Raw genomic sequence first — 21,704 nt, 5'->3', positions numbered from 1 at the left:
CTCTGCCGTGGGGTTAACAGGACATCATCAGGCCATTCTCACGGGTTGCAAGGCCTCTTCAAATCACACGGCACGTGTCCTTTCCATCCTTCCTAACATTTTTACACAAGTGAAATGAAGACCCAAGAATCATTTGGTATGTTTTTGTATGTATGAGCTTGGAGTATTTTCTCCTTTGCTTCTTTTCTTTCTTTTTATCAATTAAAAAATTTATTGCTGTTATTGAGGGTCTGCGGCAATTTGGGAAGCTTGGGATAGACAGCGTAGCGTAGCGGGAAGAGGGTGCATTCAGTGCAAGGGCCAATTGTATTAAGGAAATGTTAGTGGGGCTTCCTCAGTACTGTGAGTTAGGTTAAGTGACTTACACATTATTCCTAAGACATAACAATCCAATGAAAATTACTATATTATTTCCATTTTACAGATGGGGAAGCTGAAGCTCCCAGGGGTTAAATTACTTGTCTGCAGGTGTATAAGTGGCAAATTGTTGAGCTATCAGTTTATAACCCAGCTCTGTCTCACCCTATAGCTCACAGATCAGTGATCACATTCACAAGGAGAATGAACTCTGGGACAGGCCAGCCTTTCTCTCAGACCACTTGATGTCTCTTAAAAATCTAGAAGTGACCTGGTCCTAATAAGAACATGGAATTTACTCTGCTGTGAAGCTATTCTGCAAAAATTTCAAAGCAAGCTATATGACATTATTTCACTTTTAACTTGGAGTGGTTTGTTGGAGAGAAGCTTAGGAAAGAAATGAATGAGGATCTAGTTTTTGTTCCTCTACCTGCTCAGAGACCAGTCTCTCACATAACTCTTTACGATAAAAGAAAATGATAACTTGCTTTCCTTCCAGGGAATTCTGGAAGATCAATCTGGTGGTATATATATAACCCTTTGAATCTCTTAATAGAACACTACTATGCAAATACAAAATTATATTATTCCAGTGGAGAAGTAATCCAACAAGTATGCACACATGCATGCACAATTTATCCAGGGGTGAAAGGTACTGAGAGCTTTTCTAGAACTCACTCAATAGGAACAGAAATCATAGTCAAGTGGCTATCTTCCAATAGAACCCAAGACCAATTCTATCACATCACCAGAAAGATTAACTTTTCTGAATGATTGTTACAAGCACTTAAGTATTTCTAAAATGTGACCAACTCTCTTAGTACAGAATTTATAAGTAAGTTTACATCCTGGCATATAGTTACAGAGCAGATTTTTATAATTTCCTTTCTGTACTTTGAGGAAAGTTGGGTGTGCCAGGGAAGTCAAAATCAATCAGTCCCACTTAAACATACTTCAGAGAAGGTTTAATATCAACTACAATTCCAAATAATGAGATCACAAAACGCAGCACTAATCAAAGACTAGGGCCAGTCGGCTAAAAGCGGGGAAGAATACATCTGATGGCTACACCTCTCGGATTTCCTAGGCTATTCCAAATTCCAAATAACCTGTCCCACTCCTGCCATAAGCTATTGAAGTGATTTCAACGTGCATGTTAGAATTTCCACATATCCTTTTAGATTTAAAAGTAATACAGAAATCTTTCTGAGAGTGTGCATTCTGATTATTTGATACAGAATATGAAGTAAATGTGGAAAACAAATCTAGTACATGCCGAAGCAAAATGAATTTTACAAAAGGTAATGATAAACCATTTAATGGCTGATAAAGAGAAAAGCAGCCCTTGGCATCGGGATGCTGGCCAGGCCACAGCTAGGCTGTCGTGTTCTCCTGCTGACATTGACAATTTAAAAGAATATCACCATCAGACAAGTTCAGTCGGTGACCAAGATGGACCAAGACAAAAACCAGACCATTCTATAACTGTGTGGAACACAGACAAATGCACAAACACAGAAACTACTGTAACCACATTCTGGTTCATGTCTTTTATCAATCACATCTTCAGTTTCACTCCTATTTTCTTGCCTTTGAGTTAAGAATTATTAAGATATTCAATCATGGACTACTCCCACTTTCTGACTGCAACCAAATCAGAGCAAAGATTCACTTCCTTAAACCCTCCCCAAAATTACCTAATACAAAACCAAATCCCATGTCTTTCCAACATCCTCTTACTAAGAGATCCATAGTTCCTCCTGGTCTGCATTCTCCATTGTCACAATAAGTAGATAAACCTAAGTTTGTTCAAATACAGGTGTGTTCCTGGTGGTCGTTGGCTGAAAGGAATTGACATAGTAAATACAGATGCACTGTACCCCAACAGAGAAAACAAAATGTATTCATTTTGCTATAATAACGTCATTAATACCAGCTGAAATATATCATTTCTTCAAAAGATCTAACAACAAAAACTGGACCAATGACTTTCTGGACCGGTGTTTAGGTACTACCTCTACCTCTCTTGTCTTCATTCTCAAATAACTGCATTAGGAAGTCGTGTGAGTAACTGGGAAATAATCATATAGGTTGAAACAAAACAGGAAATAGAAACTTAGTGCATGTGTAAAGTCACACAAAATCAATCATGAAACAAGGCTGAAATGAATAAAGGACTGTGTGAGTGTATCAACTCTTTAAATCACAAATAACACACCTGATAAATTTTACTTTGAAATTTAACCTGTTAGGAAGCTGCCATAGAACACTTAATACAAGAGTTAGACAGGAGTATTGCAAGCATTAGCAGAAACAAGAGGCACTTAATCACCCACTTTGAGAAACCAGGCCCTCTCTTCTATAACTGACCACACTGGATGATTTTTACCCACACCATGGAAAATGTTACAGACTACAGTGACAAGGAGGTGCTCCCCAAGCTTTAACATTCACACAAACCACTTGGAGAGCTTGTTAAAAAGCAGATCCTGATTCAACAGATGTGAAGTAGAGCCCAAGATTCTGCCTTTCCAACAAGCTCCCCAGTGATGCCAATGCTGCTTGGCCAAAATCATACTAAGTGGCACAGATATAAAAACTAAAGGCTGCTGTAAGGACAGGCTAGGACGCTCCTGTGGCTAACGCTCATGTCCGCAATCACACCTATTGAACCGTTACAGCCCGGGCCAAGCTCCTGCACGTCACCTAGAGGGTGACAGCTGGCAGTCGACAGGTTTCGGAAGTTGTCTGGCAGCCTAAGGTGGCCCTGGCAGGAGTGAGGCAGCTGAATAATGAAACTGCTTCCCGCTGCATTGGCCACTGTTCATACTCCATCACGGCGAAACCAGAATATTCTTCTTCTGTCATTAAAGGCCAAAGGAACCTTCCTTTTACTGGGCTTTCCAATTTCATCTAACTCTGTCTCTCTGTAACTCTACAACCCCCAACACAGTCTCCCTATTCCCCACTGTTTGCTTGCATTCAGACTTTACATATCATTTGTGTCCCAGGCATTACAACTTCATAAATGGTTTCCTTGAGATTTTGGCCAGTTTGCTCTTAAATAATCATAGACACCAAAAATCTAGAGGCTGCTTAAGGAAACCCAGGAAGATTCTATGTTCCCTGTGTTTATAACACTAAAGCTAAGAGAGAAAAGGGACCCAAGAGTTCATCTAGTCCAGCGGGCCCAAAAGTCTTTGGTTCGGGAGACGTAATACTCACGAAGGACGTGAGAGTCAGGCCAGGCCTGCCATGGGGCAGCAGCTCAGCCATCACGCACGCCCACACCAGCCACTGCTCCACGGTCAGTGCCACTGTGCCCCTGGGATGTTCAATAGAACTAGAGGCTCAGGCTAAAACTCTACCCAGAAACTGGGTTTCAGATTGAGGTGGCCCAGACTGCTGAAGGTGTTTTTGCACCCACATTAAGTAACTGCACTAGAGTTTCAGGGTCTGTGACAAGGGGAACCAGTGCTTAGAAACTGAGGCTTCTCTGGATTGGCTAACAACCATCACCAACTTTCAAGTGTTTTCCCATTTGAGAAAACTAGGGGAGACTGTAACAGACATGCTGACTTCATTTGATACCATCCTTGTATTTTTTGCTAAGATCAAACCTTACACTTCCTAGAGAAATGACAATTTGACGAAGATCTATGCATCTGTAGCTCATTCTCATCCTTCCTCAAACCAATCCTCTGCTGGTCTCCTTGCTGGAGAATACCACAGAGTGTTGGTGTATTTAACATCATGACATCAACTTCTAATTATATTATATACTAATTATCTGCACTCAAAAAAAATCACGACTAGAAGGCTCATTAAAGTAAAATACGAATAAGTAAAACAAAACTCATGGAAATAATCACACAAAGTGGTTTGCAAGGTTTTCTTATGTTGAATATTTCTTTAGTTGACTGCTAGACATCAAAGAAAAGATGTAAAGGAGAAAACTCTCTGAGAAAAATCTGTTTTTTAAAAAGAGAAGCTATTTCTTTCAATCTACTTTAGTGCTGGAACACAAGAAGTCTCAGGAGAAAAAAGCCAAGTGCTACAGTTTACAAAAGAGCAAACTTAGATCCAGGAAAGTAGAGAAAAATAAAAAATATATGGTTGGTAGTAAAACCAGAACTGGAACCAAGGTTTAGTATTTGTGCCAAGAGCTGTGGTCTTTCCTCTGTATCACAATATGCTTACAGATTTTAGGACTTAGCAATATCTCACACATAGTAAATTCTCAAATGTTCACTGAATATTTTACTGATAAAGAAGCAAATATCTACTTGCAAGGGAAATATTAAATTCATACTGTTAAATCAGATCATGATGGTGCTTATTTTTGTTACTGCTCTCATGACACCAAAGAGATCTCTAGAAATTCAGTGAGCCAATTTGCAGTTCCTCTCCTTGCCAGACTTCTAATTGTATATCCAGACGTGAAAACACAGATCTTTAAAACGAATGCAAAATCATTTTGCTTTTGTATTGGAAAAAAAATGAAATTCATCTAAGTATCAAGAATGACAGCTTTACCATTTACTACAAAGTATATGGATAATCACCTAAAAAACCTATAAAAACAAAAACAAGAGAAGTTATCCAATACTGTGCTCCAATCTATTTTTTTAAAAAAAGAATGCAATTACCAGTTTGAGGCGGTAGGATTTTGGAATCTTCAGATGTTTTACTTGTAGGCACAATCCACGGTTTTTCACTTGAAGCTACAGCAAAAAGAAACGGGATTCACTGGTGATTTTTTTTTTTTTTTTTTTTGAGAAGAGAAAGAGACAGGAATAGGTTGCTGGTGTGGTTAAGTGGCCACCAGTAGCCTGAAAAGAAAAGCACACACTGATCCAATTAAAAGTCATTGTACATCAGGAAGAAATCAATATGCTCCCAGAGCATTTGAGTAGTGACTAGAGAGAGACCAAAATTTGGTGTCATACTCTCAATCTTTTTGAGGATAGAAAACTATTATGGAAATAGCAGACTGATGATTGTTACTGAATTTGTAGAAAAGCCAATAGATTTTTGTTTGTTTGTTTTTTTAATCAAATCAACCACTTGTCTGGCTGAGTTAACTGAATTCATCAGCTCACTGAGGTGTGCGGAGGTAGAATCTAGTAATCATGTCCTACAGAATGAAGCAATCACCACCCATTTCTAATACCAGACTTAGGGTGCTGTTATTACCCAAGGTTCCCCCAGGTTTCTCAAAAGGGAAAGGTGTTTTTGCCTGAGGAAATTCTGGAAGCCTTTTTGGAGCTGCAATGAAACACATAAGAAATGTTACGACTTGAAGAGCAAGTAAGAGAAAAGCTTTCTAAAATCTCAAGCTTGCAAAAACCGAAGACAAACATGAAAATGCAAGCTACTCAGGTAAGGTAAGGGACTGTTAGTATCTACTTCTTACTCCTGCGTTTCAATGATGGATAATATGAGAAAGCTTCTTTTTACATTTTTAATAATCAAGCCACAAAATTTGAGGAGTTTGGGCTCTTCTTTTTACCCTTATTAAACTAGTGTCCCAATTTCTTTAGCTATGTGTATGTATACTCTCAGATATGTTTCATTTAAACCACATAAATCTGAACCAGAAAATGTCCCTCTAAGAGCTTTAAAAAATCAAATTTCAGTAACTACATGGCTTTATATTTAAGCTCCCCCAAGAACTTTTTTGCTATTGCACTCAAATTCCAAAAAATCTAAGAAGCAGTCTGCAGAAATATCATAAATGTATCTTCTTTTTCAAGAGAAACAGTAGAGTAAAAAGACATTTAGGAAAAAATACAGAAAATAATTTATTCAGTGATACAATGATTTTTGAATGAAGAGAATCAAATATAATATCAAAATATGACCACCCCAAAGGAAAATCACCAAAGGATTTGTCATAGAGAAGGACTCTTAAGGATCCTAGATTATAAAATAAAGATTTTATAACATTTAAGGGCTTGGTGTTGGGGAGTTTACTGTTCTATAAGCCATGTGTGCCTTCTTTCCTGTGAGGAGATAAATTTGAATGAATTAGCTTAAGGACTTCTTTCAACCATGCATAAAATTTCCAAGGTAAAAAGAAGCTGCATTGTTTAATAATTTTTACCTAGAGTGCTCAGTGGGAATTCAAACCTAGGTATTAAAATAGTCTGCGATGTTTCGGGGGTCCTTTCCCTGAGAGCTGCAATAAAGAAGAATTCAGTTAGAGACTCTGTGAGTCGGGATTTGATGCTGTGGCTTAGCCGTATGGTGTAGGCATGCTCCTAACAGAGGGCGCACTGGGCAGCTGATGCCTTTCATGCAAATACCTGGCTTTCCCTGGAAAAGTTTTACATAGTTGTTACAATTTGAAGGTGTACCTTCAAATGGCCATGGTGTGGCATGGAAGATCAACATCACAAGTACTGAACACAATACGTACATGCTGTTCCTTTTTTTCAGGGGAGAATAAAGCAAGTTAGACTCTCTTGGGCCAAGAAGCAGCTAACTTGCATGGCATGAAATTCTTATTACAAGACAGGACACTTTCGGGGATTCTCCTTAAGTTTAGTACACACAGGACTTGGAAAAGCCAACCAAAATGGAAAGCACGGACATAGTCAAGACTTCCACCTTTCCAGGCTTTGTAAGTTAGAAACCTGACATTCTGTTTTTCTAGACATCCCAAGGGACTGGTAAAAAGGGTGTGCAGTTAGCACCTACCATCCAGAGCTTCCTAGGATATTAGTCACCAGGATCAAGACATGTTGTTAACTCTTTAATGGAATTGGTCCAAGAAATACGAAGATGAACTACTGTCAGTAATGGGGGAGAAAAGTGGGGAGGGTGGGAAAGCCAAGGCATTGGGGTTACTCTTCTTTTCTATGAGGGTTGAGAGGTGGGGTTTTTTTTTTTTTTTGAAGAAAAAAAAGTTCTTAGAATTACCCAGTGTTGTTTCTGAAATGTCTAATGCACTAGACACAGTGGGTTTAGTGGTTCTTGGAACTGATTCAGGAGTCACTGAAAGGTAAAAAAGACAACTTTACAAATTAAGATAAAATGATGACACAACTGAAGACTATAAGGCACTTTTGTTGTCCTTTGGAATTAAAGCTGACACTTGCACAGACCAATTCTCTTCAAGTTAATTAAGTTAAGGGCTCTCTGGCTTGCCCCAGTGCCCAAACTCCTCCCAAGCCTTCCTTTCTGGGTTTGTCCAATTTCCACATGCTCCAAAAAGCACACAGAATTGACCTCCATGGAAGCACTTATCAGATTAATCATAACTTAATTCCTCTGTCTTAGCACAACGTCTGGGGTATAGTAAGCAAGCACATAGTAATTATTTACGAAATGAGTTAATAACTGGTCAGATAAAAGAATGACCCAGGGCAAAAAAGGGTATTACGTTTTAAGATTTCTTTCTTACCAACTGCAGTCAACATGCAAAGCTTGGAAGTGGGTTGAAATGATAAGGATTCAAATGCTGAGACACAAGTTTGTTTCAAGTGCTAACTCAAAGGCAAAGATGACCCGCAGGTAAATAGTTTTTGAGAAATAAGAACCAGGATCACTGAGATCTGGAATGAATTGTGAGCTACATGATACCAGAATTTTTTAGGGGAAGGACATGAAATAAACACAGTAACAATGAATAATAAGTTACGGTGTTCGCCTAAGTGTTTTTGAAGTGGAAAATTCTGAGGAGAGTCTGGCAGAAAACTAAGAAATCTGTAGACTCTCCCATCAGATACTGTGCCAAGAGAAGAAAGGATAATTGGGAAAAAATTGATAGATTCTCCACTGGGTCATGCCTCTGCTTTTCTTGGTATTGACCAATTATATTGAAATCAGAAACCTACCCAGAAATTTCCTTCAGATACATTATTCCAGCATCAGATACTACCTCTGCTCCTACTCCCATGAAGGTGGGGGATGGAAGGTCATCTCTCTCCTTTAGGTAGCCTAAACTTTTTAGTTTAGTTTAGTTTAGTTTAGTAAAAAGTAAACTTTTTACTCCATCAGAAATATTTTTATTTCTTGAAATCAAGTTATTTGACTTCTCCACCAGTCTTTATCATCTCTGGACCAGTTATGAATCCAAGAGTTTAGTAACAGGTAAGTATCACTGATATTTCAGTTCACAGCAACTTTATGGATTAAAAAATTCACTTTAGATTGGAGTTACTTTGCTCAATGTGGATCTGGGGGATTTCCTGCCAGATGTTTGTTTCACAGAGTACTGGATGAGGTGGTACTGCTCTGGCAAAAACTCTGTGGTTCAGAGAATAATGTGTCCCCAGTGGGCTGGACTTAGGCAGTTCATTCATAGAAGAAATGATGAATGTTTGTTAGTAACGGCTGATAAACTATGGGGAAAATGCATACTGCATTTATTCTTTAAAGGATTTTTACTGAACTATTATATATTTTCTACACAAAAATTGTGAGTCTTCAAGAGACATTATTATTAAACGATTCCAGGGTACTTTCACACTTATCAAACCATGGATTTGTGAGGGATAACGGCATTTTGCTAAACTAATCATTTGTGAAAGTGAAGAAATGAAAAATGGTCTAATGTCTTCTTATAAAAGGAAAACACCAAAACCATGTTTTTACATTTTAGTGTAAAAATATTTCAGAATGTTGAGGTAACAACTTTCACTTACAGTGAAAAATACAGCTTCCACATTACGTATTACTTATATAATTCAATAGCTCATTTTGCATCTAGAATCCCCTATTGTTGTGTGCTAATAATTAAAATGAATTTCCCACACGTTCTTCACTGAAAAAAAATAGTCTTGTCAATCATTTACTATTTGAAAAAATACATTATTTACTTTTTCAAAGTTAATAACACAGGGATCTCATTACCTGTTATGGGCCGTGCTGGGATTTTTTCTACCTCTGGCGTTTTAGATTCAGCAGGCAATGCCAAGGTTTCATTCTTAGCTAAAAAGCCAGAGAACAAACAGTTTACCTCACGTCTTCATAATAGAGTGTCCAAATCCAATTCACTCGAAACAATCAAGCAACGGATTATTTCAAGACATCTATTCTGCTCTTATCCCGTCCAGTCAGGCAGCCAATACATTCACTGCGCATTTCTACCAGGGATTAGTATTTGTAGACGACAGTCTTCAAAATTCCTTCTCATTAACCCTAGATAATTCTTTAAGATCTAAGCTGGCACTGGCATGAAGGAAAAAACCCACAAGACAGTACTTGGGTAACTCTCAAGTCAGAATTCTGACTCGTAAATAGAGTTTCTCAAAGGCAAAAGTTGTACAGCAAATACTCCCTGGAATTTTATTTTCAGTTATTCCTAATTTTCTTTAAAAACGTCAATGAATAGAAATTACCATTATGTATGGTAACAAATGTAATAGGTTATCACACTAAAGTTCTAGAAAAACATAAATAACACATATAGGAAACTGAGTTATTTGAAGATATTTGTGGGGAAAAGAATATCGGCCGTTTATTTATTTGAGCCACATGTTAACACAGATCTTTCTTTCGGCTGGTACGGGAATTAAGTGTAAAAAATAAAATGTTTTTTTTTTCCTCTTTGACAACTATTCGGGAAACGTCCTTCTAAAATTTAGGTATTCTTTTTCAAAGAAAGCACATTTCTCTACTAGGGTTTCCTAACAATCAAGATAACTCTTCATTTAAAGAATGCATTTAGGATTAACTGGATTCAGCTCTTTGGCACACTGAATGAATGACCTAGTTATAATATTTTGAAACAGTCTAGTGGCATGAAAGAATTCATTCATCTTTGAGATACCCTGATCATTTTGCCCTGAACTGATTATTGTCAGATGGGATTTTTTTTTTTAAGATTTCTTAGACTGTAAGGAACTTCCTGGGTTTCTCAATGTTCGCACTACCAATGTGTCGGGCTGGATAATTTTTTATTGGTGCGGGGGGGATCTTTCGTGTGAACCGTAGGATATTCAGCAGCATCTCTGACCTTTACCCACTGGATTCCACTCTTCCACAGCCTTGACAACTAAAAATGTCTCCAGACACTGCCAAATATCCCCTGGGGGACAGAATCGCCCTCTGTTGAGAACTACTGATCTCATCTGTTCCCTCCAAGTTCTTTGAGGATGCAGATTTTGTAACACTGCTGAAAAGTCTATTTTCTTCTTTTCAGTTAACATGGGCACAAAATATTTATTTACTTCTGATGGACTAAAAGAATTCTAAAGTCATCCCTTTTACAAAGTTGATAGAAGCAAATCAATTTTCAATCTGAATGATGGAAGCGTACAAGAGAGTCCTAGAGCTAACGATTTTCGAGAGTGACTGAAAATGCTAGAAACAGGCACAAGTGCTAGCGTACTCGCCACAGCCGCCAGCAGAGTGTGTGTTCTGATCCCTGTGCACGCGGAGCTGCACAGCGTGTCTGCACACAGAGGTTTTTACTAAAATTGTTCAAACTGATTTAGGGCATAAAGAAAAGGGACTCTTTTTTGGGAATAACTAAAAAAACAAACAGATCTAGTATCATTTTATGATAAATTCTATTTTTCAGATTGCTAAATTTTATCAACATTTTTCTTCCTGCTTCTTTTGTGGTCAGAGCTTAGGTTTAGAACCATTGTGATTGTTAGCATGGGAAAAACAGATTATAAATATTTATGAGCTCTGGTTCTATTATTTTCAGCGTGTACATAGGAAGGGTTTTTTTGATTGTTTGTTTGCTTTGTTTTTTTAATGGAGGCACTGGGTATTGAACAAGAACCTCATGCATGCTAAGCACATGCTCTACCACTGAGCTATCTCCCTCGCACCAGAAAGTTTTCCTTTAATGCTCTCTTCTTTTTTAGTGTCCTCTTTTCCTTCAGGATATCTTTGCTAAACCTCTCCTTTCTGTATAACATTCAACACTCTTCATGGTTCCCTAGCTGACCAGGACCATGTAGTCATTTACTGAATTTATTTGGGGAAATTATTTATTTTAACCTCCAGATCCTAGACTTGCAGACAATTCTCTGGTGTGCTTTGCTTCAGCTCCTTCTGTTCAAAGCATGCCCTTAGCCAGTGACCCCACTCACCTAAAATGAAGCTGTTAACGAAGGAAAAATGATCAACTACCTTTCCCAGGGATACCTGTCTTCTTTACACATCACCAGTTCCTTATAGAGGTAGGTGGTGTTTCTAAATATGGCATTTCAGACACCAGAGAAGTTGGTAGGAGGGGAAGATAATTGAATGGAGACGCTTCATGACTCCTATCAAGCCGTGAGTATTCATCAACACCACTGCATACAACTGCCATCTTGGCAACAGCAGAGAAAGGCCATCAGAACACAGCCTAAAACCCAGGAAGTCCCTTTTCCTCCCTGATTCTTCTGTACCTTTTTTCAACAGAGTTGTTTCCTTTCATTTTTGGCAAGCTAAGTCTTCGCTTTGGCAAACCCTTTTTATGTCTCTGGGAAATGTGTGTAATATTAGCTTTCTTGTTTATTCTTCTCATTATTCACACCATGTGTTCTTAGAACAAACCCTATTTATTTCTTAATGGCCCATTTTGGGTCCTGCTGGAAGGAAGATATTTTTAGGCTTTACCTCTCACAAAATAGGGCTTTTCTGAATTGCAGTGATAAATAATTTCAGGAAAGTTTATTGCTCCTTTGTTGGTATAAAGAACTGTTGATGCTCACATTTTTTTCCATAAAACCAGTAAATCTAAAATGTAAATTGTGAACATAGTCTAAGGTGATATATTTGATGGATTTACTGGTCATTTTCAAACACACGGCATACTAGTCTTTACAATGTGTAAGAAATTTGCCATGTGGTATTTTAAGATAGGTGTGTCCTGAGAAATAAAGTTTAACAAGTATTTACTATTCACACAGAACTTGTCTTCATTAAAATCACATTTAATCCTGGAGCTTTAGTGAATCATATCAGAATAATAAGAGCAAAAAGCAAAGCAAACCAAAAAACGATCTGTTTAATTCTCTAAATTAAAGAAGACAAAAAGGCTGGATTGGTATTAAGGTAGTATGTAGAACTTTGCAAAAAAAAAAGGGAAAAAAATGGAAATAGTCCTCATGGTAAATGGCACTCCCCCAGGCACCATGACAGCTCTGAAACTAACCACAGAAGGTCAAAAAGTGGGCCAACTGCTGAGAATCTCAGTCCTTTCCCCAAAAGCAGTTGGAATAATTCTCCTACCTGTTAGCATATAAAGCCACCGAGCCCATAAAAACTAGTAACACCTCAACTTGTGGCCTCTCGCTCCCTCGCCTTCCAAGACAGCCTGCACTCTGTGCATGGAGTGTGTATCTACTTTTACTTTAAACTGAGCACCTAACCCCCACACCTTGTGGCTTTTCTCCTGCCTTCTGAAATAGCCTGCACTCTGTCTATGGAGTATGTATCTTTCTGAATAAATCTGTCTTTACTCAACTGTGGCTCGCTCTGGAACTCTTTCCTGCATGAAGCCAAGGACCCTCACTTGGCGGGGTGTGTCCCTGGGACACAGCCATCCTCTCGCCCCACGTTTTTCCAGTATCAATTCACTGAGGGGATTTCATTTGGAAGCTGCCTAGCCTGCAGAGCAGCATTAGGTGACGTGGGGTTGAGTCTCAGGGTTTTACAGCTACACAGGAGGCGATCAGATCTGAGGAACAAATTAAAGAAATGAAACCTGGAATCGTTTCTCTACATTCCTGGAGATAACTCACCATAGCACTACCAGGTGTTGAGTATTTTACAGTAAAAATGTAAGAATGACACAAAATCACAAGGATGTATTAACAAATATGTTCACCTCTTAATAAAACAGTGATGCATAAATTTTGAAAAATTTTCTCAAAGTGTAAGTCTAATAGTCTATTAATTCATGCTTTTCTACCCACTTAAGGCTTTGCTCCTCCTTCATCTAGGAAGTTTGCAAATTAACAGCTTAAGAGAATGTTAAAAGTTCACCTTTTAAAACTCTTACAATCTGATGTCCCAGCATCAGACAAGCCAGTAAGTCAGACCTCCAATGAGGGACGAGAAATGAAGTCTGAGGTCCCTGGATGCAGAGGTCCCGCGTTTGGGTACCTCCACATTATGTTCCCGGCAATTTGCAGTTCTGGCGCCAAGTAATGCTTAATAAATATTTGTTGAATGAATGTTGCCAAACAGAGACTTGTTTCCACATCCATAAAATGTGAAGATTCATTTAGGTGTCAAAGTTCTTAGCCAGTACATCGAGTTCAGGGAAAACATTGTTAAGTCTTGTTCAGTTTCTACCCCATCATGCCATCTTCTTCCATATTAATCAGTGGCCCACGCAAGAAGTTCTCCAGAGATTTTAGAAAGTGTGGTTTCTGGACCAGCAGTATCACCTGAGTACTAGGTAGAAATGGAAACTCTCTGCCCCACTGCCCACCCTAGACCTACTGAACCAGTGACCTCGGGGTAAGTCCAGCAGTCTGCTGTGACAAGCCCTCCAGGAATTCTGGTGCTTCCTCAAGTTTGTGATCTCCTGCTACAGAGAGAATCCACACCAATTTGATACTGAAATGCAGCAACTAGTGTAGCGCAGTGACCACCCCAATTGTCTCCTGGGCTCCTTTTAAAGGGTTTTGCTGTTTTTTTCCTCCAAATGTTATGTTTTTTAAACACTAAAATCGTATCAGGTTCTTTCTTGAAGTAGGAAGCAGTAACAATACCAGGGACATAATTCTAACAGACCTGACCTTTACATCAGTTCTCACTGAAACCATCTATCTAGTGGCCCCCTGATAGCAGAGCACAATGAGTATTTTTCATAACAGTTACTCCGTTGGACTCTTATACCTACAGAATGTCTGTATTTTGGATAATCTGATAAATATTCACTCTCCTTTCATAAATATAAAATAATCATTTCCCACAGAATGGGATTTGTATGAAAACCTCCAACACTCCAAACTGTCCGCCTTTTTTTTTTCCTCCAATTTTTGTGGTAAAAGATTTACAGTCTTCACTGTTAAGTTTGCAATTCAGTGGTTTTAAATACGTTCAGAATATTGTGCAATCATCACTACCATCCATCTCCAGAACTCGTTTCATCTTGTAAAACTGAAACTCTGTACCATAGAACACTAACTCCCCATTCTCCTCCTCCTCCAGTCCCTGGCAACCATCATCATACCTTCCGTCTCTATGAATTGATCACTCTAGTTAGTACCTCATACAAGTGGAATCATACATTCTTTGTGACTGGCTTATTGCACTTGGCACAATGTCCTCAAAGTTCATCCATATTGTAGTGTACGTCAGAATTTCCTTTTTTTTAAGGCTGAATAGTATTTCATTGTGTGTATATACATTTTGCTTATCCATTCATCTGTTAATGGGCACTTAGATTTCTTCCATATTTTAGCTGTTGTGAATAATGCTATGAACATGGGTGTACAAGTATCTCTTTAAGACTTTTGTTTTCCGCTTCTTTTGGTTATATACCCGGAAGTGGAACTGCTGTATAATATGGTAATTCTATATTCATTCTTTTGAGGAATGGTTGTATTGTTTTCCTGTAACTGTAGCATTTTATATTCCTGTTCACTGTGCACATGCCTATTCCTTACTTGTTACTTTGAGGTCCCCAAACAGCTTACTTGCTAGATCCCTTGGCTATCCTACAACTATCAGTGCTAGTACTCAGTCACTGCAAAGTCCAAATATAGATCTTTGCTGCTTACCTAATTGTGTCTTGATTGCATCTGAAATCTCGAACATTATGGAGGTAGGAAGTTTTACGACGGTTTCATTGAGACCTGGAATAACAAGGTGGACTGCAAGAAAATAGAATAAAACAAAAGAAAATGTGTCACGACACAAAGCTCAGAGCATCGGATACTAGAAACCACGAACTTCAGTGGTTATTTTCCTTAGTCAGTTTTACTCCAAACTTTAAAATGACAGAAAAAATATGACAGGAACTTTTAAACAGAATCTTTTCATATTCAGAACTGAAGTACCAAAATACTCTGGCTTTTAACCCATAGACTCAAAAATGGTAAATTTGCTGCTTAAAATGTGTGGTGAACAAACACCGTTATTAATGATAATTTTTAAACAGCAGTTCACTATGACAAAGACCCGCATAACTGCAACAACCCTGCGGGGCAGATAGGATAGGCACCCGCGTCCCCGCCAGGCACAGGCTAGAGCTGTCTAACACACCATGATAGAGATAGCATCTCTTGGATCGTAGCCTGGAATGCACACAAGCCAGGATGCTAAATACTGAAAGGAAATGAACCAACATCAATTTAGCAGAACCGCTCACAGTGCAAAATTCCGTTAAGAGCCTAATTATCAAAAAAAAATAGCCTGACTAGCTTATTGTAGGTGTAGATTTCAAGATAAACTCACCCAGTATTGTTCCTCCGAAGGGAGTCTTATCTGGGGATTTAGTTGAGGCCTTGTGAGTGACATTCTGAATCACTGTTGAAATATCAAAAGGTAATAGTGTGAATGCAAAAAAAAGAAATCGTCATGAAGCAGTAACAAGCTTACATTGTGAAGCCATCTGCACTGCAGAGGCCCTGATCTAACTTTTTAATAGAAAGGAACTCACTGGGCTGGTTACACAGCCAAGGAAAGGACTAGAAGGCATATCTTAACACCTGTGCCTTCAAGTAACAAAAGGCCATTATTATTCCATCATATCATGTTCCATTCTAATGAGCTGAAAATTTCCTTTCTCCACTCCCCTCCCTTAGGCTCCTCCAGGTAAAGAACTAGCACAAAATGACCCAATAAATGAAAGTTAGAAAATGTATATTCTCAAAGCAAAGACTCTTTGGATGATTCCAATATTATCCGATTCTGAGAATACACTTGGGACATCGTGTTTTCTTAAAATGAAGAACTATCTTAAGTGCACAATCTCTTCTACCAAGAAACTTTCTGGAAATAATGAAGTCATTTTAATAATCTGAAAAACGGGAAGTCAAAACAAAACCGACTGTATACTGAAATGAAATAAGACCTTATTCTTCAAATTTGGATTTCTTTACTTTCCCTAACGTGACCACTAAATCATTACCATTTCATTAATTCAAATATCCTATTAATGATTAATGATGGAAGTTACCTTAGTCCTGAACAAAGCCACACATGTTTAGTTGGCTTTTTACAATTTCATACTTTGTTAGGGCTATTTTGTCCTACTTGTCTAACCAACATGCCTTGCTGAGACTTGACCCATTGGTATACAAGTCAAAATTATCTGTTAACTTCTAATTTATTAGATCCTACTGATTTCTTCCAACTTTTTTCCTGAAAAATAATCAGAAAAGTTGAAAAAAATACATGCTATGTGTAACTATCTCAGTTAAAAAGTAGATTATGAAACTAACATAATGTTGTAAATCAACTACACTTCAATTTTAAAAAAAGCAGCATTAACAACAATAACAAAAAGTGTATTAGAACAGTTCTGAACACATATCCAGAGCAGACTCGCACAGATTACCTTGCTTGATGATTGTTACTGGGATTAATTTCCTTGGGACGTACGATGGCTGAAAAGAGAGGAAGAGTCAGCTTTTGAGTTACTGTGAACTTAAAAAAAAAATAAATCAAAGAATTGGAAGTAGCCCTTTCTTGTACTCAATGAAGTCTCCCATGACACTGGCTTAACAGTTGCTGGAAAGAGCTTTAGTACATATCTGCCTCTGTTTTATTGTACTCACTTGGTTCCCCCGTAAATGTCTGAAGATTTGGCAGAAGCAGTTTCTTCAAAACTCCCATTAGTTTAGTTTAATTACAAACTGCAGTGGAAAGAAACTAAATCCTCTGGATTGACTACGAGTTTATTTTCACTTCATTTGAGATGTGACCCAGCCGAATTCTGTCTTTACATTAGTCCTCAAAAAGATTCGAAGCTAAGTATTGTCTTTTAAAACCAATTAACATCCAGTGTTTGCCCGTGCCTCCTGGCTGCTGCTACTTCAGACAACACAAGCACCGTGAGCTCCTGACACCAAGCGCTCCCTGGTCCGAGGGGGCGGAGCTGAGACTCACAGCCAACATTTCTACTTCCAACGCCTGTGCTTTTTACTATTCTGTGCATATTTATGCCCAGAGGACCTCAAAACTGGAAGGGCAGATTTCCAAGGACTCTGCATTCTTCCTTCTCCCAAACTGCCTTAGCTGTCCCAAGGGAAGTTTTAAGGTCACAGAGCGACTTGAACTAGGGACTTGTTTAGTGTGAACTTTACAGTGGAGTCATCACCAGACATGATGTGAGCCAAGGATAAGATAGCCAGGGGAGAGGGGCAGGAACAGAACAAGAGCAGGGCAGCAAACATAGAGAAGAAACAGATTGAGTTAAAGGGATAAGCATGGCACTGATGTTTTGTCACTTGATTTAATCCACGTATATGATACAGACAGTCCAGGCACCAGACCTGCTGACAATCCAGGATGTGTAGAATGAGATACTGAGTCACATAGGTGTTTACAGATAAGAGAAAAAGAGCTTTGCTAACATACTTCCATTCTAATAAACAATAGGCCCATAGTAAAGAAGGGCCACAATGCCATGCTTACTCTTGGCTATTTTCCTTCTTGTATTAAAGACCTTATGTTAAAAACAAAACAAAACAAAACAAAAAAACCCCACAAAATATAAAAAGTTTACTCTTACCAGATTATTTTTTAAAAGAAGTATTTTTACTTCTTGCATCATATATTGACCAAGTGCTGTAGACTGAATGTTTCTGTCCCCCCACCAAAGCATGTGTTAAACTTAACCCCCAGTGTGATGGTATTTGGGAGTGGGACCTTTGGGAAGTAAATAGTCATAAGGCTTTGGAATCCTCTTCCATGGGATTAGCGCTCTTATGAAACAGACCCCAGAAAGCTCCCTCCCTGCTTCCGCCGCGTAAGGACACAGCGAGAAGATGGTTGTGAGCCAGGGGCGAACTCTCACCAGACACCAAATCTGCCAGCTCCTTGATCTTGAACCTCCCAGGCTCCACAACTGTGAGAAGTAAACGTTTGTTGCTGTGGTATTTTCCTTATAGAAGCCCTAGTGGATGAAGGCACCCAGTAATTTCCTACTTAGCAACCTAGCCTATGGGGTTAATCAAAGATACAGTCATCATTTGTGTGTAAATGTGTTTATTACCACCATGTAAAACAACCTCATCCGCCAAAAGCAGAGGTTTTGTTAAATAAATTATGGTTCAAATTTTTGACCTCTATATAGTAAGGTGGGAAAATATGCATAAGATAAATATAAAGGGTACAAATTTATATTTATAGTATAATCTAAGTGTGTAACAAATATGTAGAGACAAAAGACCAGAAGGAAATAGATTATAGTTTTTTTTTTAACAGTAGCTATTTCTTATAAGCTGATGTTAATTTCATTTTCTGTACTTTCCAAATTCCTCACAAGGACAAATTACATTTATAATTAGGGAAAGCTATTTCAATCAGCAGTCTGTTTAGCTACTATATATGCTTCTGTACTGCACAGCTCACACACTATTGGGAAATAGAGGAATTATAATGTATACACAATTTTTTCCCAGGCAAGGGATGGGGGGAATAGTAACTATAGAAGTATAACCTTTAGCAGGAAAGAAAAAAAAAGGGTTCAGCTTTGATGTCACACTGGCAGAGGACCTCTTGGCTTTACCATAAGAAAATTAAGTAAGAGCACTTGCTTACAGGACCCTTTCCCAGAAAGGGACAGTCAGGCCCATAGCACTGCCTCCTGTGTCTACCTTACTCCCAGTGAAAGGATTACCACACATGGTCGCTATCTTTTCTGAGAATTTAAAATCCCTGTTGAGGCAACCTCCAGTTCCACAGGAGATGCTTCCTAGAGGGGCCAGGTTGTCTTTCCAGGTATGAATAATCATTTTTTGCTAGAGCTGTGGCTACAGTTCCAGAGTTTTGAATGGCTTGTCCTCTATCTGCCCTACGAGTTCGCCATCTAATGCACATTTTGCAAAACGTCATGTTTTTCAGACACGTTGCATTCTAGTAGAAACACCTATGTGTTGCTGTGTTGAGTTTGAACTGCATTATCCCAATTCTTATTTCCTCTGCTGTAATGATTTGTTTTAAACAAGTTTTTGACTGAAACAAATGGAAAATATTTCACTCTTCACATGAATGGAACTAAGTTTCTGTTCGAGTTCTTGAGTACAGATCAGTATTCTGTCAAGATGATGACAAGACTATATGTACAGTATGTGCTGCCAAAAATTAAGGACATCATTTAGCTGCAGAATCCAATTCTTTCTAGACCTATAATTATTCTCTTGCCTAATCCACAATCCAAAGATGCACCAAGACTGGACTAATGAGCATGCAGCTGCCACTCTGTAAGGAATTTTTTACAGGGCATCAGGAAAGTCCTTCTGCCCAAAGTGTCTATGCTGAAGTCTCTAAAATTCCCACTAAGAAACCCACACTGAATTCTATCCCTGAGTCCTCTTATAAAAGGGTAGGGAAATGTCTTTTACCTGAACTCTCAGAGAAATAAAATATTGTGATAATTTCTAAGTGAACATGTTTAATCAATTACAACTCAATTTCCGTTAAGCTGTTTAATGTACAGTGTTTTTTTTTTAAAGAAGTACCAGTAACTTTTCTTTGCCGTCCCGGGCTTGCTGTTACGAGCATCTATCAACGTGCAGAGGAGTCTCCGAGTAGCTGGTGTGGGGCATGGGGGTGGGATGTGAGGCAAAGTCTCACAACACACAGGCTGCTGCACAGTTTGGCTGGGGCGGCCCCAGCACAGCACTGCTGCCCGTGGACACCACCCTCGGACCATGTTTTCTTTCTCAGGTCATTTCCTTACTGGCTCTTTTCTCTGCAGCTGGCTGACCCATTCCTGCTGCAAACAGCCATCACCACTTCCTTCCTCAACTCTCATCTCTCCCTTCAGCAATTATTTTTTAAATGTTGACTGTATGTTAGGAAACAAGCCTACTTCCCTCCTAGCCTGTAAGAGATGGGTTTTTTCCCCCCTAAGTTTCAACATATTCTGTCCCTTAAGAACCCAGGTTGTGCTACATCTCAAGCAGGGTGATTGATTAAGGGGGTTCACTTTTACCCTCTTTCTGGGGATGTTGAGGCTGAGTATCCACTTGGTGAGGTACAATGCAGGGAGGATGCTGCAGTGGTAAAAAGGAAATGCCGCTGATGATCAATTCAGCTTGCGTTTCAGTCCTGGCTAGGGAAAGCCTACGCTCATCTAGAAATAACCACAGCAGCCGTGAGCACACAGTATGAGGGATTTTTGATTCACCCTGTGTTACACTAACTTCCTCCTGATGTTATTTTGCAAATCAGCTTTCACAAAAGCAGTGATAACACCAGGATGCTACTCTTTGCAGGTTATTCTTTACAGGTTTACCCGCGTGGTATTTTTGTAGCATCAGTATATCCATTGTAGATTAAACTTTATTTTCAGGCCCGGAGATAAAGAACTGTCTTTTGGGGAGTGGCTAAGGGTTGCTCAAAATCAAATTTCGATGACTCAAGAGCTAAATCACATGAGAAAAACTTGGGAATGTCACATTCTGGTTTTAATTCATTTTTAGGGTGTTCTAACGAAAGTTATGAAATACACTGATTCAATCTAACATCTGACTAAAAGTGAATCTAACATCCTACTTGCAAAAGTCTCATGTTTCTGGTCAGCTAGGGAGAAATCAGACATACGTCTTTGGTGATGTTGTTAGTCTAGATATAAAATTCTCAAGTTTCTGTTTAGGACACTCACTGCTAAGGGTGGGAAACCTGATGTATTCAGTGCACACAATCTTAGAGTGGAAGTAGGGACCAGACCGTATTTCTCTCTATTCACTTATCTGCTAACTGTAATACTTTAAAATTTGATACCACTTCTCTTTTTGCAAATGATAGACACAGCTTCTTAGAAAGGCAGGTGGATCTCTGATGGGAAAAATGGAAGGGTGAAAATAGATGAAATATATGAGGGGAACATTGATTGTAAGGAGACTTGAGTTAATTAGATCATTATTAAGCTAATATCTAAAAATACCTGTTAATAAATGCTATGTAATTCAAAAATTTATTGTTAGTGATCTAGTTAGATAACTCAGTTTTTTGCATACAGATATATATGTATATATATATTAAAACTAGATCCTCTTAGTCATTATCCCTTTTTAAATTTTAAGTAATAATAAAACCTAATCATAAACGTTATGTTTCATCTTGATAAGAGTGCTCTTGATTCTCAACATGAAGAAAATAGCACAATTATCATGTGTTTTTTTCCCCTCAATTACATGGATCTCAAGTGATAAAACTTGTATAGAAACAATCATGGTTTTGTTTATGCACACCTGATTTTTTTCTAG

The 21,704-nt window shown here is 38.5% G+C and overlaps 1 protein-coding gene across 50 annotated transcripts in view; it reads right to left on the bottom strand.

Annotated features, from left to right (window-relative positions):
* ABI3BP (ABI family member 3 binding protein) overlaps positions 1-21,704 on the bottom strand; it is a 237,934-nt gene that overhangs the window by 114,705 nt on the left and 101,525 nt on the right. For 42 of the 50 annotated variants that reach the window (XM_072966334.1, XM_072966368.1, XM_072966340.1 and 39 more), the window contains exons 7-14: positions 16,826-16,874; positions 15,721-15,792; positions 15,045-15,137; positions 9,217-9,294; positions 7,282-7,356; positions 6,464-6,538; positions 5,554-5,625; positions 5,007-5,081 (exon numbers count right to left, since the gene is read on the bottom strand). In XM_072966334.1, coding sequence (XP_072822435.1) covers positions 5,007-5,081; positions 5,554-5,625; positions 6,464-6,538; positions 7,282-7,356; positions 9,217-9,294; positions 15,045-15,137; positions 15,721-15,792; positions 16,826-16,874 — 589 coding nt within the window. The remainder of the gene's footprint in view (positions 1-5,006; positions 5,082-5,553; positions 5,626-6,463; positions 6,539-7,281; positions 7,357-9,216; positions 9,295-15,044; positions 15,138-15,720; positions 15,793-16,825; positions 16,875-21,704) is intronic. The other 8 variants (XM_072966367.1, XM_072966522.1, XM_072966478.1 and 5 more) reach the window with 4 other exon arrangements.

Source organism: Vicugna pacos, chromosome 1 (genome assembly GCF_048564905.1).
Source record: "Vicugna pacos chromosome 1, VicPac4, whole genome shotgun sequence".
NCBI lineage: Eukaryota > Metazoa > Chordata > Mammalia > Artiodactyla > Camelidae > Vicugna > Vicugna pacos.
This window is presented reverse-complemented; position numbering and strand designations above follow the sequence as displayed.